General features: G+C 37.8%; 1 protein-coding gene across 1 annotated transcript; it reads right to left on the bottom strand.

Annotated features, from left to right (window-relative positions):
• Positions 1 to 1,437: 1,437 nt before the first annotated feature.
• On the bottom strand, positions 1,438 to 25,688 carry EPHX4 (epoxide hydrolase 4). The gene is made up of 7 exons (XM_059900062.1): positions 25,458 to 25,688; positions 22,481 to 22,566; positions 15,239 to 15,396; positions 13,112 to 13,240; positions 9,423 to 9,526; positions 4,488 to 4,636; positions 1,438 to 1,681 (listed from the first exon to the last, which is right to left on the bottom strand). The coding sequence occupies exons 1-7, from the start codon at positions 25,686 to 25,688 to the stop codon at positions 1,438 to 1,440; spliced, it is 1,101 nt and encodes a 366-aa protein (XP_059756045.1).
• Positions 25,689 to 26,875: the final 1,187 nt, after the last annotated feature.

Below are 26,875 nucleotides of genomic sequence, written 5' to 3'. Positions count from 1 at the left end.
CAAGTACTCCCTACCTTGAGATGTTATGAGGCACAAGTACAATGTACATAGAAAACTGAGCTTTTATTGGTAAATACACATTGCTAGGATACAATGATGAGAATTCTTAGGGCCATTCCACTTTCTTCTGTCACTATCAGAACTATGCTTAGTGAGGGAAACATTCCTTTCACCAGCTTAGTCTTATTTGGGAACACAGTTGTAGTCTCTAAGGAGCCATGATTTGGCAATGTTACTGGTTGTCTCCCATGCCAGATGAGAGCAACCCAACAGAATGAGTAGTAATCCCTTGAGTTGGTCTCATCCTCTATCCTGTAATTCTTCCTGCCATTTTTTTTTTTTTTTTTTTTTTTTTGGCCACACCGTGCGGCTTGTGGGATCTTAGTTCCCTGACCAGGGATTGAACCCGGGCCCAGCAGTGAAAGGGCCGAGTCCTAACCACTGGACTGCCAGGGAGTTCCCTTCCCACTCTTACCTGTAAGGCTCATTAATACTTTTGAACCCTTGTTTAATTTAACTGCATTCTGTGTATGGTTCTTAATGGAAAGATCAACATTACCATGTCATCTTTCTTTCATATTTCCCACACAGTGCCTAGCAGTGTATCAAATATATTATTTATTCATTTAGCAAATATTTGAGTTCCCACAATGAGTCAGGCTCTTATTCTAGATGCTGGTTATATGTCATTTAATAAAGCAAAAATCTCTGCCCTGTGGAGCTTAGATTCTAGTGCACATAGGAAGTACAGTATTCAATCCTTGTTGCATTAAATGGGGCAAAAGGACATTTTGATCTTTTTTCTAAATCTCTCACCAATTTAGCTGAAGAATTAAGGCAAGTAATTTAATGGATGTGCTTCCCTACAATGTTTAATAAATATATATGTATATATAGAATCTTCATATCCTCTTTTGTTACTCTTCCCAGTGTAAGTAGTATGTATGGCCTATTTTAAGATGCACATTAATCTTGTCATATCTGCCTTCAAACTAATAAATATACTATAAATCCAAGAGATTTGATAATAGAATTTTTTAACGGTTAAAAAATAGTAAAAAGAACTTTGGAACAATAAAATTTATACCATTGCAGTTTTGCCTTTTAATATGGCACAGCTAATCTTTAATATACATTTGTAAAAGGCACCATATATTAACAGGGTAAAGAACGCGAAAAACCAAAACTGAGCCACTTTCTCCAACTTCCTTTTTGTACAAGTGTGTACATTTTAAGGCAGATGCTTTTCTGTGCAAAATACAACAAGAAAAAAACCAACATTATGTTACAAGTTCACACATTCTCAGATTTTTTTCGATGTCATTTGTCAGGATATTTATTTATGATAAAGCATATTAAAACAATTTTTCCTAATGAAGCTTAAAGAAGTTGATGAACAATTTTTAAAAATTATTTAGAGATTTCATTACAGACTCGTCACAGAAAAAGCCAGTCTTTTCTCCTTGTTTCTTCTTTTAGAAATGTCCATATCAATTTGTTCACTATGTCAGGTTGTTCTTGCTGGAGCCCGTGACTGGCTTCTGACAAAATAGTTAGCCTGAAATAGTTCTTAACGTAAACCTTTGTGCCTTCAGCCATCTCAGCCTCCATAAATGCATCTTTCTCTCCCCACAGTAGTAGCGTTGGAGTGATCACCATGTGATGTTTGAGAGGCAGGCAGCTATAAAAACAAAACACGTGGGCTTGAGACTCACTGTAAACATTAAAATAACATTCCCCCAAAATGTTTCTTTAGGCCACACATTTTTAAGGAGGGCAATATCACCACCAAAGGGATGAAAATTTGTTCTTGGGAGAGTGAAAAAAAAATTATGCTTTTTATATATAAACCATGAGTATACACACAGTACATAAACAGGTATTAAAATTTCGTGGGGTGGGGGGCAATTAGTAAAAAAAAATGCCTAAAAAGACTCTGAAGGGAGGTGATGACGAAAAAAATGGTTGAGAAACACTGCATTAGGCAATCAATCTGTACAATAAAAAATTTAGGGCTTCCCTGGTGGCGCAGTGGTTGAGAATCTGCCTGCCAATGCAGGGGACACGGGTTCGAGCCCTGGTCTGGGAAGATCCCACATGCTGCGGAGCAACTACGCCCGTGAGCCACAACTACTGAGCCTGCGTGTCTGGAACCTGTGCTCCGCAGCAAGAGAGGCCGCGACAGTGAGAGGCCCACGCATCGCGATGAAGAGTGGCCCCCGCTTGCCGCAACTAGAGAAAGCCCTCGCACAGAAACGAAGACCCAACACAGCCAATAAATTAATTAATTAATTAATTTAAAAAAAAATTTAATGGTCTATTTAAGAAAGGGCCAGATAAAAGTTTTAATTGGATCAGCCCTGCAAAACTTATAATGCAGGCTATAAATTAAATATGAAATTCATCACTATGAAGAATAGTTTGCTTCAAAAAGATACCAGAATTTCTGAATAGTGTGTTGAAAGGGAGCTTTAAACAGTGTTACTGTTTAAATGTATTTCAATTGTTTGTTGGATAATCTAATGCATTTTATGTGAAAATTGGAACTGAAAAGTCAGAAAATATATACGGAATGAGCCTTAATACTACGTGATACTATATTTCGCAAGAAGATTCTTTTTAAAAATAAAGTTCTTATTATGTGTTTTTTAAATACAGAAAAGTATAAAGAATAAAATCATGCATAATTCCATCATTAAAAAATGGTCATTTTCTATGCATATCGTTGAAACCGTTAAGTACAATGCAGTAAATATACACAGTTTATACACAGTATACACATGCAAATTTCATATTAAATTATAATAACTTTCTTGTTTCATATAGTTTTTCAAAAATAATTGTAAAACATACTATTTTATGGCATAATAACCCATAAATAACTGTTCCTGTATAATTGAATATTTAGATTATAACATCACTTAAAAGAAGGAGATGTTTTAAGTGATGCTACAATGAGTATTTTGTGCCCAAATCTTCGTTGGCATTTCAGATAACTTCTCTGGGCTAGAGCCCTGGAAGTGGAATTCCTGAGCTGAAGAGGATACATATTTGTAAAGCTTTTGACAACTTCTGCTAAGCTGTTTTTCAGAAAGGTGGGATGGTATTAATTACACCCCTGTTAACTAAGAATGAGAAGGAACATCTAACTAGACACTCTCTAGCACTGAATTACATTTTCGCTAGTTACAAAAAAGCTTGACTTGTGGCTACTTGGGGTTGATAAGATGCTGCTGGAATGTGAAGGATATCACATATGTCCACCAAGGTCTTAACTTTTGATTCCCATGCAAGTGGCCATCATTTGGTTGTAATGCTCCTAAAAATTAAGTTCTTGGTGAATGGGTAAACTGATATAAAAATATATCTATACTTAATTATTGATACATGGATTGCTATACAAACTTGCAAGTCACAAATTCTGGAGCTCATAAAGTGTTCCAAAATAAAACATTTTCTGATAGTTACCTGCATATTTAACAACATGTGAGCATGTAATAGTTGAATCAGTAAGGAAAGGGGACTATTAGTCCCTATTAAAAGGACTATTAGTGAAAAAGTAAAGAGGAGTATAAATTCTTCACCAGATCGAATTGAGGGTAAAAGGGAGGAGTTTTCAGAAAATTAAAAGAAAAGCATATTCTCTGGTCCTGAGGTTTCAAACTGTTAAATTTCACATGAAATGTAAGTTACAGATAAAACAAATTATGTACAGATAGGTGACTGTAGTTAATACTGTATTACATATTTGAAAGTTGCTAAGAGAGTAGATTTTAAAAGTTCTCATCACAAGAAAAAAAATTGTAACTATGTATGGTGACAGATGATTAACTAGACTTACTGTGGTGATTATTTTGCAATACATACAAATATCAAATCATTATGTTGTACACCTGAAACCAATATAATGTTATATGTCAATTATACTACAGTATAAATAAATAAAGAAAGAAAGAAAACAAAGAAAAACATTAAATATTTTAAGAGAGTAGGTTTTAGTATATTAAGTTAAAGAACTTAATGGAAAATACTTAATAAAATAATTCTCATTAAAAATAATCAGTAAATATAGTTCTGAAGAACCTAAGGGCAGGACAGGAATAAAGACGCAGATGTAGAGAATGGACTTGAGGACACGGCGAGGGGGAAGGTTAAGCTGGGACGAAGTGAGAGAGTGGCATGGACACATATGCACTACCAAATGTAAAATAGATAGCTAGTGGGAAGCAGCTGCATAGCACAGGGAGATCAGCTCGGTGCTTTGTGACCACCTAGAGGGATGGGATAGGGAGGGTGGGAGGCAGATGCAAGAGGGAGGAGATATGGGGATATATGTATACATATAGCTGATTCACTTTGTTATATAGCAGAAACTAACACACCATTGTAATGCCATTATACTCCAATAAAGATGTTAACAAAAATCAAATATTGGCTCTGTATGGAATGAATATTTTGTTTAGTTAAAAAGAACAAATTATACTGACCTGAAGATATTTCGGTAATGGTTAATTGGACCACTTAATGCTCCAGGCTGAGAAAAAACATAAATATAAGCTTCAAGATCTTCTGCTGTTAACTGACATCCTTTTCCTCCAATGCTAGTGCTGTGACTAGTAAACAGATGTTTCAAAGCCTGATAAGTGAGAAGAGAATAATTAGAACTTTTCAGTTACCTAATAGTAACTAAATATTTGGCTTTTGAAAGAGAATGATGGTCAGTGTGCAGTGATAGCTCCCAGTTTCTGCTCTAGCCAGGTTGGAGACCTCATTGTTTACAAGCACATTTTATATATTTCTGCTTTCCTGGCTTTATTTCTGATATTATTCCCTTTTAATCCCCCATGGAGACTTCATCCTTATGAAAAGTATCCTGTCTTCTTGGTGTCTCTTCACATTCTACAAGGCTGAGCTCAAGTACTATCCCTGCTCTAAAACCTGATATTCCAGTTAACAATAGTTTATCTATTTACTGACAACCAATCCACCCCCTTCCCCAAATTGTTTGAACTTCTTTTGATCACAACCTAGAGTAACAAACACATTTTACATCATGATCCAGTTCATATCTCTACATATATATCTCTGAAACAAAAGTTTAAAGCAATAGCCCTTACACTTATTACATCATGTAATAAGTGATACATAAATAAGTGATAAAACTGATATTTTCAATTCTGTTCTACTTTATTTTTAAAAATTCAAATTGCAAGCCACTTTACTAAATTGCAAAACTTATTTCATGACTCACTAATGGATCCCCACCTACAATTTGAAAAATACTGCTCTATACCAGCATTTCTCAAAGTGTGTCTCTAAACCACCTGAATCAGAATTATTGGGATTCTTGTTTAAAATTAGATCCCTCAACCCCAAAACACCCTTGCAAAAATATGAAATGACATGTGCAGGAGGCGATTCATTGAAACATTATTTGTAATAGAAAAAGAATGGAGGACTTCCCTGGCAGTCCAGTGGTTCAGACTCCGTGCTTCCTCTGCAGGGGGCGCAGTTTCGATACCTGGTTGGGGAAATAGGATCCCTCATGCCCCGTGGTGCGGCACAGCCAAAAAATTTTTTTTAATTAAGAAAAAAAAAAGAATGGAAACAAATGTCTAGGGGGGGTTGGACGAATAAACTATGGTATAGATACAAGATGGTGAATTATGTGTTCTTATACTCTAAGAGAAGATGGAGATAATCTCTATACTGATGATGGAGTCATCTGCAGGGTATATTGTTAAGTGGAAAAAAGCAAGGGTAGAAATAGTGTTTATAGTATGTTATATTTTGTGTGAGAAGGAAAAGACAAATATATACATATTTGTTTATATTTTTAAAAAGAAACAATAAAAAGAGGAAACAAAACTAACCAAAATGGTTTTCGATGGGAGACAGAAGAAATAGGATGGAGACAGAGAAACAGAGGAAACAGAGACAAGTGAGACTTCTCTGAATGTACCTTGTTTTAGAGTTTTGACTTAGAGCCATATAATGTTTTATATAAAGTCATAGAAGTTAAGTGAAAACTCTGTTGTCTTAAATTTGCTTTGGAAATGTGAATAAGAACTCATAATTTTTTTCTGTCTAAAAAATATGTATGTCTACATTCTGTCCAATGGAAAGATCTAGAAGCAATGAAAACTCAGTAACAATGATCACCCTGACACCCAAACTGTGGTCTCTAAATACCATTTCCTACTAATAGAAGCCAGAGTTCCTTCAATAAATGACTGATTCCAGATCTGGAACAGGAAAAAAAAGATGAACTTAGGACATTAAGGAAGCAAGCTATCACTGACTAAAGGGCTCCTGTGTCAAGATGACATAGGAGCCAACCTGAAGGAGTTCACACTTGCAACAATTTGGGCATCAAAGAGAATAATGACTGTAATCAATTGATAAATATCAAATATATTTTTAAAAATCATGAGCTCATAATGATATAAAAAAAAACCCTCATTGGTTATCAATGGAGGTTTCTAGGGCACCAATTCATTACTCTGGAAGTTGTTTATAAAGGGAAATAATGAAGCATTTGTCCTGCCATTCTTGTGGGAACTGTATTTCAGAATAACCAAATATAGATGTGGAAATTCTTCTTTATACAAGAATTCCAGTTAATAAAAGCAGAAAGAATAATATTGGGTTGGCCAAAAAGTTCGTTCAGTTTTTTTCCATAAGATGGCTCTAGTAGCACTTAGTTGTCTTTAACTTTATTCAAAACAATTTTGTTATATTGTATTGTGACTGCTGTCATACTAGCGTGCATTTAAAAAAAAACTTATCAAAACTGGTGAATTTTTGTGTAGCCATTTTAATATTGAAGATGAAGGAAAAAAGCAACATTTTCGGCATATTATGTTTTATTATTCCAAGAAAGGTAAAAACGCAACTGAAACGCAAAAAAAGATTTGTGTAGTGTATGGAGAAGGTGCTGTGACTGATCAAACGTGTCAAAAGTGGTTTGAGAAGTTTCTTGCTGGAGATTTCTCGCTGGACGATGCTCCATGGTTGGGTAGACCAGTTGAAGTTGATAGTGATCAAATTGAGAAATTAATTGAGAACAATAAACGTTATACCACGCAGGAGATAGCCGACATACTCTAAATATCCAAATCAAGCGTTGAAAATCATTTGCACCACCTTGGTTATGTGAATCGCTTTGATGTTTGGGTTCCACATAAGTTAGGCGAAAAAAAACCTTCTTGACCATATTGCTGCATGCGATTCTCTACGGGAACGTAACAAAAATGTTCCGTTTTTAAAACAAATTGTGACGGGCGATGAAAAGTGGATTACTGTACAATAATGTGGAATGGAAGAGACCAAAGGCTGGTCTTCATCCAAAGAAGGTGACGTTGTGTATATGGTGGGATTGAAAGGGAGTCCTGTATTATGAGCTCCTTCTGGAAAACAAAACGATTAATTCCAGCAAGTACTGCTCCCAATTAGACCAACTGAAAGTGGCACTCAACAAAAAGCATCCGGAATTACTCAACAGAAAACACATAATCTTCCATCAGGATAACCAGGCAAAAACTGTTACAGCTTGGCTGGGAAGTTCTGATTCATCCGCCATATTCACCATACACTGCACCTTCAGAGTTCCATTTATTTCGGTCTTTACAAAGTTCTCTTAATGGAAAAAATTTCAATACCCCGGAAGACTGTAAAAGGCACCTGGAACAGTTCTTTGCTCAAAAGGATAAAAAGTTTTGGGAAGATGGAATTTTGAAGTTGCCTGAAAAATGGCAGAAGGTAGTGGAACCAAAGGGTTCAATAAAGCTCTTGGTGAAAATGAAAAACGTGTCTTTTATTTTTACTTAAAAACCAAAGGAACTTTTTAGGCATCCCAATAGAACTAAAAAATCACTGTTTTCTAAAGAAATAATGAACCTAGGCAGTGACGATCAAGGTATGCTAAAATTATTTGGTGAAAGGTTGGTTGTTATGCAATTTGGATAGGCTGACAATTTGTGAGCCCACTGGTTAGTTTAGCATTACTAAAACTGGGGCAACTAGGCATTATGTGCTTCCCTGATGTGATGCATTAGGAAATACACAGAACCACCTATAAAATATTCTTGTCAAATTAAATCTCAGTCTAATCAAGCCTCTAGATCAGTAGCACCTATGAAGTAGGAAAGACAAGGGTTAGCAGAACTAGTTAAATAACACCATGATGAAGCAGTCAGTCAAATCCAAAATGTGGACCATTCCTCAGGGCAAATGAACAAATTTCTTCTTAAAAAAGTGACGGTAAAAAACAACAAAAAAAACCGTTTAAGATTTTAAAAGACGTAACAACCAAATACAACATGTAGACCTTGTTTGGTTCCTGATTCAAACAAATAAAGTGTATAAAGACAGTTGAGACAATTAAGAGAATTTGAATGGGCATTAAATGATTTTAACAAGTTGTTCATTTTGTTAGGTTTGATAATGGCATTGGAGTTATGTTCTTTTTAAAAAAAAGTCCTTACTGTCAGAGGTACATGCAGAAGTATTTCCAGGTAAAATAATATTATGTCTTTTTTTAACCTCCCTAAATATTTAACACCATGTTGGACAAACAAGAAGCAACTAATTAACTTTGAAGAAATAGGTACTACATATGACTCCTGGTGTCAGTGTATATGGTATACCAATACCTGCAGGCTTAATTTTGTTTTGGGGTTTTGTTTACTCCCAAGGGCTTCCACTTCTGCTGTTGTCAAAGTCTCTTACCTGGCATTCATATTCCTTCATCTCGCCATGGAATGCTCTCTAGAGAGAGGTACGCCTGTAGGGGAACAGGCTTTCAGAAAAAATTGAATAGAGACTGTAAAAATAAGTGCGCCTATAGATGAAGCCTTAGAAACATTTATTAAGTTTTAGCATTTGTCTGTTTTTCTTTTCCGTTTTTTTTTTTTTGGCAGCACTGAAAGGCTTTTGGGATCTTAGTTCCCCGACCAGGGATTGAACCCGTATCCCCTGCAGTGGAAGGGTGGAGTCCTAACCACCTGGACCACCAGGGAATTCCCTGTTTTTCTTTCTTAAAGATGGATTTTAATTTAAAATGTTTCTCATTAACATTATTTGTTTGACTTATTTTTTTGCATAGGAGGAAATGCCTAACAGTGCCTAACACATAACAGATGTACAATAAATGATTATTTAAAATAAATCAGAACAACATAAGCAGGACTGGTTTTCTTGGGTTTTTTGTTTGTTTTTAGTGTTTCAGTCTATGTTTTATTTTTGACCTCCTAATTTTGTCATCCTCTTGGGCACCAGTCTTTCTTTTTTTAATTGAGGTATAATTGACATATAACGTTATATTGGTTTCAAGTGTACAACATACTGATTCAATATTTGTATACACTGCAAAATGATCACAGACAATAAGTCTGTAACATCCATCACCATGTTTGACTTACCTTGAAATCATTTATGGAAAACATAAATTCTGGGAACCATGGTATTTGGAAGAAATAATAATAGCTGGATTTGAACAGCTGAGCAGGGTGTCGTAAAATATATTCTGAAATTTAAAAACCATGTTAGACCTTATCCAAGGGGTATGAATTACTTACTATTGAAATAACTTCTTTTGAAGACAATTTCACCTTTGAGATGATCCCATAAAAGAATCTACAAATAAGGCTTCTGTATATTTCTCTTTGGAACAATTTCTATGTTCTTATATTTCATTTTGGATATTTTTGTTATTTTAAATACTTAAAGCACTTTAAATAAAAAGAAAGTTCCACTTTATGAAGTGTTGACTCAGAAAGGAACAGGAAACCCAAAACAACACTCCCTTTTCTCCAAGGTCATTATCAGTGACCAAACACTTTTCCTAAGGATACATGGGGAAGTAATTTTCCCTTGTTGAAAAGATTTTCCTTACAGGCTGATTTGAATATCTTATTCATTTGGCCTCAACAGAAACTAAAGCCTTTCCTTTAAATTCATTCATGTATTGAGAAAATTCATCCATTCAATGAATCTTTGAATATCTACTGTGTGTGAGGGGATTTAGCAGTGAACAAGAGAAAAGAGGTTCTCATTCATAAGGAACTTACATAATAAATAAGTAATGAATACTTAAAAGATCATTTTCGTTAGCAAAAATACCATAAAGAAAATAAAACAAGGTAATCTGATTGAAAGTAATGGTTGGGTGGTGTCGAGGGACTATCCTTTAGTAAAGGTGGTGGAACAGGTTTCTCTGGGGATGTGGGATGAGCCTTGAATGCAAAGATCTAGGAAGAGCATCAAGAACAGAAAGTAGGTACTGGGCTTGGCACATTCAAGAAGCAGAAAGAAGGCCAGTGTGGCTGATACGTAGTGAATGAGGAGGGGGAGATGGTATGAGATGAGTTTTAGAAAGAAAAGCAGAAACCCAGTCAGGTAAGGCCAGAATGATAAAGATTTTAAGTGTTTTGGGAAGACACTGAAGTTTTAAACTAGGAAGTAATGTGATCATACATATTAAATGTACCTATTTGTTGTGTATTGTGTACTATACTTTTATTTTCCTTGCTATAGAGGTGATTTTTTTTTTCTTATTTCTAATTGTGTAACTGTACTCAACATGGTTGGAGTTTTTAGAATTATAATTCTCAGGTAAGTGGAGCACTGTTATGCTATACTTTTTGTAAAGTCATCATCGAATAAGATTTATTCAGCTCTGCATTAAGAGATATCAATACAGTTAAGGGAAAATATAGTCATATTACTTGAAGACTTCATATTGACCTGACCAGGGTTGAACCTATTATTGATAAGATCGTTCCAGAAATATCCAAGTATTTTCTTACTGAACTGACCAATTACAGTTTGTCCATATAGCAGCACCAACAAAATAACATTTACTGTAGGGTCCTGATCAATTGAACAAGCATGTAGCACAACTTCTATTGCCTAATGCAACTGAGAGAAATATGATGAACCTCAGTTTGATATTTGAATCCTAAGCAGCCATGCTATTACCTCAACTGAGATAGGACAATTGGATATGTATCTAAAATTTAACTTTTATACTTATACAGTATTTATGTAGTCATGTTCCCTTTCTCCCTCACCTACTTTAATTTTGAGGAAGAAATAAAAATATGTTTTTCTGAATTTTTTGTTCGCTGGAGGGCTACTGTGGGTCATGACAGTACTGAACCTTAGAAAATTTGACAAGGTTAGTTTAAGAGGACAAAATTATAATTTTTTTTAAAACCAAATAAAAATGTGCCTAGCCATTGTTCACAGGTTTTTTTGTTTGTTTATTTGTTTTTAATCACTCTTAAGATTAAGGGTTCTCTTTATAGCAGAGGTTCTCAAAACATAGTCCATGTGGACCCCTGGGGATCCTTAAGACCCTTTTAAAGGATACAGATGGTCAAATTATTTCAAAACAATACAATTAGCTTTTCTCATTTTGCCGACATTTGCACAGATGGTACAAAGGCAATAGTAGATAAAGCCACTGCTGCCTGAGCACAAATCAAGGCGGTGGCACTAAACAATACCAGCAGTCATTGTATTCTTCACCACCACACACTTGCTGTAAACAAACAAGTACATAAATACATAAAATTAAGTGGCGGTTTCACTTAAGACTGTCTTTGATGAAATAACAAAGATTATTAATTTTATTAAATTTCTACCTTTTTGTATACGTCTTTTTAACATTGTGATGAAACAGAAAATAAGGCAGTTCTGTTGAACACCCAAATACAATGATTGTCTCGAGGAAAAGCACTTCTGTAATTGTCTGATAAGTTGAATTAGCTGCATTTTTAATGGAACACCATTTTTACTTGAGAGAATGACTAACAAACTATCATCAGTCAGATTGAGTATTTAACAGATAGTCTCTTGAAAATGAACAAAGTGAGCCTGTCACTTGAGGGAAAACAATCAACAGTGTTTGTTGTCAATGATAAAGTTCAAGCTTTCAAATGAAAATTAGAATTTTGGAAACTTGTGTCTGCTACTGTGAGCTTGACAGCTTTGCAAAGGGTTTTTTGATGAAATTGGGGTGGTATTAATGAACACGATTTGATAGCATATAATGAAATGTGTCAACTTATGGAAGATCTGCGTAACTCAATGAACCAATATCTTCCAATGCGTGATGATTGCAAAATCATGCATAGGTAGAAAAAATCCATTCAAAGTGCTAGAGAGACCAATGGATTTTAATGTGACAGAGTACAAAAAGTTCATTAATATGACATCAGATTCCACATTGTTACTAACCTTTAAGAAATAACTAATTTTTGAGTTTGGTGTAGTATTAAAGGAGAAAATCCGCAGTTATTTGAAAAGACTATTAAAATACTCCTCCTTTTTCCAATTACAAATCTGTGTGAGGTCAGATTTCTTCATATACTTCAATTCAAACATTTGCAACAGATTGAATATAGAAGCAGATATGAGAATCCAGCTGTCGTCTATTAAGCCAAAAATTAAAGAGGTTTGCAAAAAAATGTAAAACAATGACACTCCTCTCACTAAAATTTTGTTTTGGAAGATGTAGTTAGTTTTCAGTAAAATGTTTATGCTAATATGTACTGGATTAATTATTTTTTAAAAATGAATTAATACATAAACATTTAAAAAATTCTCATTTTTAATTTCCAATACAGTGAATGTTTATGGATATAACCCATATAAACAAATGCTCAATGGGGTCTTTAATAATTTTTAAGAGTATAAAGGAGACCAAAAATGTGAGAACTGCTGCTTTAAAGAATGCTGCCATTCCTGACAGCCAAAGGAGTCAGGCAAGAGGAAAATTTATTTCTAGGCTGTCAAGATTCATTACTGTCAAAGTAATGTTACTGCATTTTCCCTTTAACTCTTTAACTCTCCCTAATTTAGCAGTAAAATGTTTTCTAAAAAGAAATAAAATTATGCAAGCAAATATAAAGCAACACTTCCTGTGACTCTTCAGGAATATTTAAAGCCGAGATAGCTGACATTATCATGTGCTAATATCATATTTTAGTCATTTAATTTTAAAAATATTATGTTAATCAACTTTTGCTGTTTTTAATCCAACGTGTCAGTGACAATAGTGAGTTGTCACGCTATCAAAGATGTCTTAAAGGAAATTTAAACTCACCTGTAAATACATTTGGATGAGGGAAGTTAATAACAATAAGCTTCATCACCATTTCAGGATAACAGATGGCAATTAGCCAAGCAATCATGCCTCCCCAGTCATGACCAATAAGAACACATTTGCTATACCCTGTAATTGAGAAATGAATGTTGGCATCATTAAAAAGAAACAGGTGGGTGCATCATTACCGCACATAAAATAGGTATGCTTCTAAAACTAATCTTTTTACTCTCCTACCCTAATTATGCACTTTGTGCAGACATTAAGTTTGGTGCTTCCAAAACCCTGTATGTCTGAATCACCTAGGGTAGCTTTTCAGAAAATTTAGATGCCCAGGATCCATTATAGACCTCAGAATCACTCTTGGGAATTTATACTTAAAAAAAAAAAGTCAGAAATAGTTCAGCTCTGGTCACATAAACCTGAGTTTGGAAAACCATGGTAAAGACTACACATAATTAGGTCATAAGCAAGATTACATTATTGATTTAACTGGAAAATTGCATGATGACAAATTTAGGCCAAGTCTGACTGAATTACCACAAAATGTGAAAGAAATATGGCTATCAGAAATCAGTGTCTCTGAGTCTATTTTACTGTAATCACAGTAAATTACAACACTGCATTGACACCCCCAGACCTCATGCATTTTTCCCCTCTAAGAATATTGACCTGATCTACGCTCTCATTAGATTGTTGTAGAAAAGGGTCTTTAATTTGATTTCATGGGTTTCTCACTATACTGGCTCTGTTAACATAACGATGGTGGCAGCTGGGTTTTAGTCAAAAGGGATGTAGTGTATTAGATTATTGTTAAAAAATATTTACTCCTCCCCTCTCCCCACTGCCATAGAGGTAGTATACTTCACCGCTCCCCCCTCTTTTATTAATAAATTTATTTATTTATTATTTATTTTTGGCTGTGTTGGGTCTTCGTTGCTGTGCGCAGGCTTTCTCTAGTTGCGGCGAGCAGAGACTACTCTTTGTTGTGGTGCGCAGGCTTCTCATTGCGGTGGCTTCTCTTGTTGCGGAGCACGGGCTCTAGGCACTCGGGTTTCAGTAGTTGTGGCATGTGGGCTCAGTAGTTGTGGCACTCAGGCTTAGTTGCTCATGGGCTTAGTTGCTCTGCAGCATGTGGGATCTTCCCAGGTCAGGGCTTGAACCCATGTCCCCTGCATTGGCAGGTGGATTCTTAACCACTGTGCCACCAGGGAAGTCCCCCCCACCCCACCTTTTTTCTGACCGTGCCGAAAGACAAGCAGGGTCTTAGTTCCCTGACCAGGGATCAAACTGTGCCCCCTGCAGTGGAAGTGCAGAGTCTTAATCACTGGACCACCAGGGGAGTTCCTTCACCACCCGTTTGATGTTTTGATGTTAGACTTGGCAATGTGATCAGCTTTGGTTTTGTGGTGGGTGTATGACTTGATTTGGGGCTCAGCCATGTGACTTGCTTTGACCAATGAGCTGCGACCAGAAACTTGAAATATGCTTTTGCAACTGGGCTCATCCTCTTGCCACTTCAACCATAGCCAGGAGAAGAGCTTCCCGCAGGTAGCTACTCCCCTTTAGCTGGGGCTCCAGCCCCATTCACAGTGAGAAGCCAATCCCAGCTGGACCTGTAGCCTGAAGCAAAGACCCGGAGGGGTCCAGCCTACAGTTGACCTTAAGATCCAGGAGCACAGGAATGAATGCCTATGGCTGTATGCCACTGAGTTGGGGTGGTCTGTTACACAATATTATTGTGGCACTAGCTGATCAATACAGGAAAGATAATGCAAGTGTTTCTGCATCTTACAACATGTTTAAATAAATATTTAGGTGTTGGTTCTGAAGAAATAAATTTTCTGAGAACAAGAATCAAATTTCTAATAATTAGTTTTGAAAATAATAGACAGTATACATTAAGACAATTTTTAAAAACAAATTTTGAGAGTCACTTTTGGCTGGTAGACAGCATAGTTATTCTAGTTGTGTTAAAATTGCCTCTATAAATATTTTGAGCTGTATACACCAAGGTGACAGGATCTAGATAACAGCTCAGGTAGATGGAAGAAAGGAGGTTATCAGTTTACAATTTGTTGAATGTTAGTCCCTTAAAGAGAATTAACACTGTTTTTTAAAACCTACCTAAAGAGTCTAAAATATCCTTTATATCTGTAATTAGACAGTCCAATTTATAATTCTCTCGATGAATGGGAGCATCTGTTTCTCCATAGCCTCTCAAATCCAATGCTACAACTCTGTATTCACTTTTAAATTCCCTTAGTTGGTGACGCCAAGAATACCTGCAGGAAATAAGAAACGTTAAAAATACCACAGTAACTAATACAAAGAATAACATTACAGATTTTCTAAGTGGAAAACTGTAAGAAACTCCTCGTTTTTGAGAAAGGTTATATAGCTGTGTGTGGGCAGGAAAGAAAAGAACTGTTGGAGAAAGAAGCACTGACGTTCTTTATTAAAATCACATTTTTTTTTTTTTAACCAGGTCCAGTGGGGTGTAATAAAGGGCCAGCGTTTATAGAAACTACAAAATATCAGATACTAAAACCTTAAGAAATGTATTTAAGAAGTCAATTTTCTAAGCTTTTCTTAAATAATGCTCACCACTATCACTGAGTCTGTACCTATAAATGCTTCCGCATATTGCACCATTTGATTCTCTCAAAATATTTGTGAGATGAAAATATATTTTCCTAGAAGGGAGATTTTACTCACCTTAGTCCACTGTCAAATAGGACTCAATGTTTTTTAGTAATAACAATGGGTTACTCATGGATGAAAATGTCTGATGATTTAAAAAAAATATTTTCACGGAAAGAATCCAATAAAACAACTACTTAAGATAAACCTCTGGGCTTCCCTGGTGGCGCAGTGATTAAGAATCCACCTGACAATGCAGGGGGCACGGGTTCGATCCCTGGCCTGGGAAGATCCCACATGCCACGGAGCAGCTAAGCCCAGGCGCCACAACTACTGAGCCTGCGCTCTAGAGCCCGTGCTGCACAACAAGAGAAGCCACGACAATGAGAAGCCCGCGCACTGCAGCGAAGAGTAGCCCCCGCTCGCCGCAACTAGAGAAAGCCCGCACACAGCAACGAAGACCCAACACAGCCAAAAATAAAAACAAACAAAAAAGATAAACCTCCACTTGCTAAAACAAAATCCTGGGGGGAAGATCCTGAACCATCAGCATAAGATAGTGTGATATTTAAAACATTTAACAACCAAAATGGCACAGGAACTGACTAATTAGAATGGCCATAGTGACAGCCAAGTCCTAGAAGTTTCTGCTGGGCCAGGTGTTCCCCCTGTGCTTGATAATAAAACTGCAGAATTAATTGAAATACAGAGATCCATGAGATTATCTACTAATAAGCAAAACCATTATGGATAACAAACAGAAAAAGAGACATGGATTTTTCAAAGCGACTCACTATGTTATGGAACTCAAAATATGCATTTATCAAAAAGCATCTGCATGCACATCTGTCCATGAAAACACAGTGCAAAATTATCTGACACAAGCCAAATGGGAGATTGTTGTCTGGAAAGATTTTTGGAGCACAATAGGAAAGCAAACAGAGTGATCTGAGATTATAAACCAATAGTGCAAGGGGACTGCAGTGTGAAGTGACACAAAGCCATGAGAACAACGAAGCAAATCAGCCACCTTACATCAGCAGGTAGATTATCAAGAAGGGTGTCAGACACATATTTGGAATTATGAATGGATAGAGTCTTCGATCTATTACTAGGATATCCATAATTTGTAAAACTCTGCCAAAGCGTTGCCAATTAATATGGATTTGAAAATGTTAACAAAAAGTGTCTTTCTTAGCAAGGCCACAGCAATCTTGATAATCTTGTCTCTGGATTGTAATAAACAAATGAAGCAGTTTCATTCCTTAAAGATACTCATCTGTCAACACATATGATTTTATTATTTTCTCATAGCCTTACTTAACATTGTGAATTGATTTTTTTATGTCTTCATAACTGAAGCCCAACTCTCCCCTCTTTATAATCCCTCATACTCAATCAATAAAGTTCAGTAGATTTAACCTCTTAAATATGTATTTAATCACTTTTCCTGTCCACCCCTGCTATCATTACCTCCATTCAGGCCTCCATTAACGCAGCAGCCTATCGATTGGTCTGTGTCCATTTCATTCCCCTTGGCTCTGTCTTCTACAAACCAGAGTGGTTTAGCAAAAATACAAACTCTCTCAGGTCATTTCCCAGCTTAACAGCTTTTCTTGACTCTCTGTTACTCATAATGTGAAGCCCAAGCATGTTATTCTGGCAGACAAAACCTCCAAGATTTGACTTGCCCGATCTTCCAGCCTCACTACTTTATACTCTGTCATTTGCTATATAATAAAAAGAACTAACATCTATATCAGTTTTACTACATGCCAGGCACAATTCTAAGTGCTTCACACATAGTGATGTTGATCTTCAAGGCAGTACTATGAAGTAGGTACTATTATTATCCCCATTTTACAGATGAAGAAACAGAGGCACAGATTGGTTCCTGGATGTGCTGAATGTCACAGATTTAGCAAACAGCAGAGCAAGGATTCAAACCCAGGTGGTCTGGCCTGAGAGCCCATGCTATACTGCCTCTGCGGCACTAATCTACTTGCAGTGAATAAATACGGGTTTTGTTTTTAGGACTTTGTTTATATAATCTTCTTGTCTGAAACATCATCCCTTCCCATCATTCCCCTACTCCCCACAATCCCTGTCCTTCACCCCTCATTGAACTCCTCATGCTGGGCACCTCCTCTTCCAGGAGACTTCCCCGTCTCCCTCCTTCACAGGTGGGTTGGGTGGCCCCTTCCATACTCTCCCACTTGTCTGTACACTCTTCAGTGCACTGGGAAGAGTGTACAGACAAGTGTACTAGATACTAATCTGTTGGTGCCTGGCACTTCCATTTGATAGTGAGCTCCCTGAATTATCTGGTAGACATGTAGGTGCTCGATAGAGATTTGTTGACTGAGTAAAACAATGAACAAATGAAAGCACTGAATTATGATAGTGCTAGAAATACCAGTTGTTCCATAAAACTCTGTCTCAGTTCAAACCTTGAGACAACCTTGAACTAAAGTTCCCAGATTCCTGTTGGGGAATTTATACTCAATATCTATTAAAATGTGCATTGTTTTAATATCTTAAATACTTGTGTCTTCATTTAGAATTCATTTAATTAGAGATTTCAAGGTAGAAATTTGACTCAAAAAATGTGTACAATCCTGTAACATTTTACATTTAATGTATTAGAGATTATGCAAACATAATACCTGCATGTCATTATCTTATTAATAATTTAAATTGCCTTCCAAATAAATTCAACTATTACTATTATCAATGAGTGGAGCCAAACAATATCTTAAACATTTCTAAGAATGTTTAAGGACTGCAACTGCTATCTTAATAAAGTACAAAGTAAATTTTAAATGCAATCTTCCTAGAGTTCATAAATAAATCATATTTGATTTACACATTAACTGTAAACTGAAGAAGAAATCACCCCAGCGATAGACTGATGGGTATGTCATTCACATGAATAAAACAAAACAACCCCCTTGACAGAGGAATGAAACATACTGCAAAATCAGTAACTCCTGAAAATATTATAAATAAACAAATCTAGCTATTTTCATCCACATTGTTTTTTCCCCCTCTGGTAGCTTTAGGTAATAGCAGAGGACACATCAAAAAAAGCAACCTCTTTCTTAGTTATTATTCTTAACATAAGGAGGACCCCTGGTTTACCAGACTAGCCTCTTTGAAATGTAGAATACCCTCTTCCCCTTCACAAAAGAGAAAAAGTTGCAGTCATCAGATTCTGCTCAGCTGTATGTATGACGAGCCCTCACTTGCCTCAGCACTTGAGTAATGACGAATGCATCCCATACAGCTGGTGTATTGCCAGAAATTGCCTGCATCAGCTCAAAATATTTTTAAAAGCAATGCAAATTGAGGTGGAGATAGAGGGGGAGAAAAATCATCTTTGACAAACAGCCTTATTTTGGGCTAATTTAGCTAAAGTTCTCATAGATGTGTATATTGTTTGATATTTCCTTTATATTTTAAGAAAGAAGACCGAGAATTTTATTGTTTCCGGGTAACATCTAATAGTATACATGAAATGTCACCAATTCTCAACAACTATTCTTAGTTAATGATGATAAATGCAAATAATACATTACATTTGTATAGTACTTTTCTGTTTAAAAAGCACTTTTACACACATTGCCAATTTATGATTATTTTGTTCTCACTGTACCAAATAATCTGACCTACTTGATCTACAAACAAGCTTATAAATTCATGTGTATTTAGGCAAAACTTGATTGATAGAGGAATAATATTTATATTTATAATGTAAATTGAAATTGGTTTGAAGTGCCAGATAAAGTTTTTTTGGCTCTTAAAAAGGGGAGAAGTGCAAGAGAAGGGGTTTTTGGAAAAAGAAAAAGGAAAGTTCAAGAGAGACTTGAAGTGGCTTAATCAAAACAGCTTTATCCTAAATTCTGATTCGAATTGACTTTTCCTGAATGGAGCACATGAATGGAATTGACTAGATTGTATAATGGGGAATAGTGGTAATTTGGAAGGAAAGACAGAGTAAGGGTCAACATAGAGGTCTTGGTTTAGGGTAGGACACACTCAAAGAGAAGTTTTTGATTACCAGCAATCTCCATGTAGTTGCTCTAGGAATCTCCCTGAACAACAAGGTAGCTTTCAGATTAAAGGCTAGCAAAGTTCAGTGACTTCAGTATGGCCTATTTGAGTAACTCAGTTTTCAGGGTTTGCTGTTATTGTTGTTTTAAATTATAGCAAGCCTCTTGCTGGAGTAACAAATAGTACATTTGGTGAACAGAAGGGGACTCATTCCCATGATCTGCATATATTTCCTAATATATGCTCTTCAGAGTAAAAATATCTCTAGGAGTCTTTTCAAAACTAAACCATTCCTCTCAATAACCCTTTTGGACAGAGCCAAGACTTGATTTTGCTGGAGCAAATGGGTCTGATGTCCAGTGACTGGTGTTGGGCCCCCTCCTAGGCTGCCCTATCCACTGAAGATTCTAGGACATGGACAAGAATCACCAGGCATTTCTGTTTTGCAAAAGGGGTCTCATGAAGAGTAAATAATGGGACAATGCTGTGAAAAATGTGCAAAAGTATCATTTCTTAAAAGATGACACAGAGCATCTACTGTCCTATATTAAATGGGTATCACTGTTATTTTCTGGGGCTCCTCAAAACAATTACCAAGTGGCTGAAGTGGTTGCAGGTTCATCTTTATCTTCCACATATAAAGAAGTGACGTTCCAGGAGGAAAAAGAGCACGGACAAGTATCGGGGTTGGTATGAGGTACAGAAAGAGAAGAGCCTTTAAATCTTTTCTTTCTAAAAAGTTAACTCTCCCCACTCAGATCATGAATTTTATTTAGAATGATGATTTAAAATGTTAAAGTAAGGTATACTTACATTGTTGGTTAACTTTTGAATTTTTCTATAAGGTGTGAAATTTGAAAGGTAAAAATCCATGTATGTTATTAGATCATTATCATTCCTATATACCAAGGATATATTAGAGCAGAGGTCAGCTCTGAAGTTTAAGAACAAGGTGTACCTTACTTTCTGGCACTGCCAATTTCAGAAGGGTAGCTGTGACACTCAGAAGAGTGCCAGGCACATAGTAAATGCTCAGGAACTATTAACTATCATCATCAGCAACCAGAATCAGGAAATTATTTTTTAAAGGTCTGGGACAATGCTCTGTCCCCAGATTTCTCCCTTACTTTCACTCTTAGCAACCTGGAGATCCACCATTACATATTCCTCACCTACTTCAGAGTTTTAAAGATTTTGTGTCATCCAAAGCCCTGATTTAAAAAGCCTCTGGCTCTGAAAGAGGTATTTCCTTAATACACTTTAGAAATACTTTACGAGTGAAAGGGACTTTATTAATAAATGCATTGAGGATGCTAGTGGTGGCACATGGATCTCCACACTGAGTGAATGGGAATGAAGGAAGAAAATGAACATTTATTGAGTATTCACTGGGGCCATGGGAACGGCCTTTCACATATTTTGACTCCCTTTATCCCCACAACTCTGCAAGATTCTTGTAGATTGGGCAGGGTCCTGCAGCAATTAAGTGGCTGAGCCAGAATTCACTGCCCATGTTACTTTATGCAGATTTGACTAACGCTTCAGACTAACATTTTACTTGTGAGCCAATCATGTCATAGATTTTTGCTCTGGGAAAATGATTAGCTAGATGGGTTTTTGCCATTCTCCATTCTTTTCTTCGATGCCTAATACTTCCTAGTGCACTAGCAATCTCAATGCATTTATTAATAAAGTCCCTTTCATTTGAAAAGTATTAACTAAAGTGTATTAAGGTAATATCTCTTTCACAGCTAGATGTATTTTAAATTAGGACTTTGGATGACACAAAATCTTTAAAACTCTAAAGGAAGTGAAGAATATGTAATGGTGGAATTCTAGGTGTCAAGAGCGAAAGTAAGGGAGACATTTGGGGACAGGGCATTGTCCCAGAACTTTAAAAACATACCATATATTCTACATTTGAGTCAGTTCAGAGAATATGATTTTTTTTTTGGTCCATTTAGCCATCTCAACATCATAGCCTTGAGCTATCAAAAATCTGATTTTCTTTTTATCACCTTGATATGTACCATCTTTTAAAAAGATATTCATTTTTTAAAAGTTTAATCAAGTGTTGTTTCATCTGTACTTACTTGGCTCTGTGGGGTTCAAAGGAGAACCGAACATTTTCTTCTAGGTAACTAGCAACTGTGTATTTTTGGCTATAGGTTTTCTTCTCAACGTGAAATATTCCAATCCTTAATTTGTCCTGCATTCATCTGAGCCTGTTACTACGTGCATAGGAAAGAGTTCCTTTTCAGTTTCCGTGAGCCCTCTTCTCCCTCCGCCTTTCCCTCACCCCAAGTCTCACCAAAAGCTGCCAGGTAACAGGCACTCTAATTCTTTGGTTTCTTGCAAATCTCCTTTTCCATCCAATGTTGTATTTTGTCCACAGTAGGTACTATAAAAACTGTTTTGTAATTGACTATTCAGAAATTTGAAACACTAAATGATACTTCTTTTAATTATCAAAAAAAAAATTTAGGATGATAATATGCACGTTTCTTTAAAACAGGAGGAACAACATTCCTGTGATTGAGGAACATTTAGGAATAATAACTCTAGGCCAGTACTTGATCATAGCATGGGGTCTATTAAAAGTCATTATAAGAAAATGACTCTATGATAAGCCAAGTCTTTAGTGCAAAAGAAAAAGTTAGTTGGTAAGTTTACCAGAATTCTGGAAATCCATGAAGCAGCAGCATAAGTGGTTTGCCTCTTTCTCCAGCGGCAACATAATGAAATCTTAACCCCGAATCCTGCAGTACGAAATAGAGGGCATGAAATTTCAGCGATGTTTTGTGTTGACTGTAAAAAGTAGTACATTTAGTATTTCTATGCCGTTAAAAAAATTTCATTTGCATTATTTTTAATATCAAGAAATAAAATAAGTATATTAATTTTCAAAAAGAAAAAATAACCATGATTTATTAACAGGGTAAATTGAAAGATTCACTTTTGTCAACATTCCCTTCTTCTATTTACAAGGTCAATTTATATATTATGAGCTTCTGAAACAGTCACAATTTTCTTACTGATGTGTCACATTTCATCACACTCAAATTCTGCAGGACATGTAAAAAATTCTGATCTGCATTTGTATTCCTGCCATATTTACCTCCTACTCATGTACTTTTCTCAGCTTGCCCATCAAGAGCTGTGCCATCAGTTACATAATTCACACCACCTTTCCTTATTTTTAGTTCTCTCCTTCCCACGTTAGTATTTTCTGTTGAGGTTGCACGTACAGTTCCCCTGGCTGCCTGCTCCTCATGTCACATCAGTGTATTTCTTTTTTTTTTTTTTAATTTATTTATTTAATTTATTTATTTTTGGCTGTGTTGGGTCTTCGTTGCAGTGCACTGGCTTCTCATTGTGGTGGCTTCTCTTGTTTTGGAGCATGGGCTCTAGGTGCACAGGCTTCAGTAGTTGCGGCACGCAGGCTCAGTAGTTGTGGCGCACGGGCTTAGCTGCTCCATGGTTGTGGGATCTTCCCGGACCAGGGATGGAACCCGTCTGCCCTGCATTGGCAGGCGGATTCTCAACCACTGCGCCACCAGGGAAGCCCCCATATCAGTGTATTTCTAACAGCCGAATGATCTGAGTGCTCAAGCCTTCATTCTGCATATGGGAGACAAAACTGCCCAAGGAAAACAAAAATCATGGGAATGAGACAGTAATACAGCAAATACAAAGCAAACAGAAAAGAGGAAAGTGGAGGAAAAAGCAAGAAAGAAAAACAAAAACTCAGAAGGAAGTGAGGAAAGAAACCAAGACCCAAAACCCAGAGACTGGGTTTTTTATCAGATAACCCAAGCAACTGGGTTTCCAGATGTGAAAAAAATCTTAAAGGTCATATAGTTCAACCCTATCATTTTTGCAGAGTTAGAAACTGAGGTCCAAAAATGTTAGCACAGGTCATAAAGGTGGTTGGGGGCAGGGCTATGAATAGAACCTCCATCTTGTCCTGCCACCCAGGACAATGCTCTTTCCACTCCTTGGTTCTATGTCTCTGGGGAAACTCTTTAGGTGGCCAGAGTCAGAAAAAGTGCATTATGAGGAATTCCAGATGATTCTTAAACTGCTTTTCCCCTTCAGGTAGGATGAAGATAACAACTCTGACTTTGCCCGCAACTGCTTTTCCTTTTTTAAAAAAATGTATTTATTTTATTTATTTATTTTTGGCTGTGTTGGGTCTTTGTTGCTGCGCACGGGCTTTCTCTGGTTGCGGTGAGCAGGAGCTACTCTTCTGTGCGGTGTGTGGGCTTTCTCTGGTTGCGGTGCATGGGCTTCCCATTGTGGTGGCTTCTCTTGCTGCGGAGCACGGGCTCTAGGCGCAGGGGCTTCAGTAGTTGTGGCTCAGGGGTTCTAGAGCGCAGGCTCAGTAGTTGTGGCGCACGGGCTTAGTTGCTCCGCGGCATGTGGGATCTTCCTGGACTAGGGCTCGAGCCCGTGTGCCCTGCATTGGCAGGCGGATTCTTAACCACTGCGCTACCAGCAAAGCCCTGCCCTCCACTGCTGAATGCCTTCCCAGAAGTTCAGTAACTTCTTTTATTGGTGGTGAGTCATGGAAGCTGAAAGGCTGTGGGCACTTGATTGGATTTAGTGAATAAATACTTCATTTCACTTACTATGTGCGAGGCACTGTTCTAAGTTTTTTGGTTTCGCTTATTTGTTTTAACACATATTAGCTCATTTAAATTCTCATATCAACTCCAGGCTGAATAAGGGTAAGAAAGACATGCCCCTTGGTTTTCTGAACTTCAGCTGCTGGGCAATCTAGTTGCTAATAGGAATCCCAGACCTGGTGAGAAAAATATCCTTTCATGTAGGCTATTTTTGAAAGGCCTGCGAGTCAGACTGTAGGTTGCATTTCAAGAAGCCATCTCCCTTCACCACCTGGAGCCTCAGGAAATAGAATATCCGAGGGCTGTAAGAAAGCTTGGGACAAGCATGGACAATTAGAGTCTGCATGCATAGTTGACATTTACTTTTTGTGCCATTCCTTTGGTCTCTGGCATCATAAGTCTGCTTCCTTCCCCACAAACGTACACAATTTATTTATTGTTTCATGTTGCTTAGGTCATCTGTGAATGCTCCATTCTGCTGATCTGAATAAACTCCTGATTTCCAATGACTTATTCTATTTACTCTTTCAATCTCTAAAATTTGGACGAGGACAGCCTCCTGAGACAGTAGGGCGCCACCAGTAACAATTCCCTACAGCTTATCTGAGCTCTAAAGGGCAAAGAGGTGACAGACGACAGCTTCCCCTTACAGTAGGAGGGGAGCAGAATTATTCTGGGTTGTTGTGGTGGAGGAGGAGGGGACAGTAATATAATAGGATCCAGATTATTAGAGAAATTCCACATAACCTTCTCTGTCTGTCTTACACACACACACACACACACACACGCATGCAACCCAACAAACAGGGACCGTAAAGACACACAATCCCGACCCTCTCCCGCGACACCTCGCCCCTCTTGCGTCCCCTTGGCACCTTCCCCGTCCCCGCCGCACGCCCTGCGAGCCCCGAGAACACTAGGGGACGCTGGGCCTGGAGTCATGCAAGGATCAGCCCGGCGCCCTCTGCTCTCACAGTCGTCACGTTCCCTCGCGATAGCGCCGGGCCCGCGCCGGCCTTCACCTTGATCCGCACGTAGCAGTGGGTACCCAAAGAGGGGTCGTTTAAGCACGCTGGAGGGTGTTCCCGGGCGACCCTCCGGAAGGTCTGCGTGGGTCCCTTGCCGATGCTCCACAGAAGTTTGAGCAGGTAGACGGAAGCGCAGAGCCCGCAGTAGCAGTAGACCAGGGACCAGAAGAGCAGGGACCGGATCGTGACCATCAGGCGGGGGAGGCAATCCCGCAGCCTCGCCATCGGGCGGCGGCAACGGCGGCGTCCGCTGCACTTCCGAGGCGAGGGGAGCAGCGGCGTGCACTCCGGCTACGGAGCGAGACTGCAAGCGCGGCGGCGCGTCAGCCCCGCCAGCCGGTCCGCGGTCGCCGGCTCCGTGCGCGCCTCCCCGCGGGCCCCCGGGCGTCCGTGCCCGGCGCGGGTCCGGTGTCACAGCCCCGGGCTCCCGCACTCACGGTGAGCTCTTGCGGCCACTGTGTCCAGCGCCGGAGCGCCGCGCCGCAGACCCACTGCGCTGCGACGTCCGCCCCGGACTAGGTAGGCAAGGGTGGAGACCCGGCCTTCCTCCGCAGAGTAAAATCCCATTTCAGAATTGCTAAAATGTGGGGAAAATGAAGGTGAGACTTCCCCAAATCATCCTAGGTACTGTGGACGGAAGAGCCACTCATTTTGACCAGTGTTCAAGTCCTCCCATTGTCCGCAATTAGGCCTTTTTCTGGATCATGGAATTATGGGGCGCGTGGAGGAGGAGCAGTAAATGATTTTCATACTACCTGACAGACATTATTTCTTTATTCATTCCAAACAATCATCTGAAGGTGTTGATATTCTCCAACTAGATTCAGAGTCGTTATCTGCCCAGCCAGGTGTTTGGTTCTAAAGGCAAGCCTCTGGAAATCCCTGGTCTTTTTTCTGTTCCTCTGAGTTTTTCCTTTACAAGAATACTGTATAAATAGAATTATGTAGTATGCAACCTCTTGTTTCTGGCTTCTGTCGCTTAGCATAATGCATCTGAGATTCAACTACACTGTTACATATATTGTTTCTTTTTTATTGCTTATAAGTGTTTTGTTGGATGGATGTACCATAACTGTTTATGGAAGTCCCCAGTTGAGGGTTATTTCAGTTTTTTCCCCAGTTTTTGGTGGTTATGAATAAAGTGACTCATGTAAAGTTTTTGGTTCGAACTTAAGTTTTCATTTCACTTGGGTCAACACTTAGAAGTGGGATTGCTGGGTCAGGTCGTTAAGTGTGCATTTAGCTTTATAGGAAACTGCCAAACTGGTTTCCAAAGTGACTGCAATTTTAATTCACACTAGCAATGTGTGAGAGTTATGGTTAGGTCATATTCTTGAAAGCACTTAGTATTGTCAAAAAAAAAAAAAAAATCCCGATTTTAGCCATTCTAAGAGTTGTGTAGTGTGGTATCT

Source organism: Balaenoptera ricei, chromosome 1, assembly GCF_028023285.1.
Source record: "Balaenoptera ricei isolate mBalRic1 chromosome 1, mBalRic1.hap2, whole genome shotgun sequence".
NCBI lineage: Eukaryota > Metazoa > Chordata > Mammalia > Artiodactyla > Balaenopteridae > Balaenoptera > Balaenoptera ricei.
Note: the sequence above shows the minus strand (reverse complement) of the source record. Positions and strands in the feature narration are given on the sequence as shown.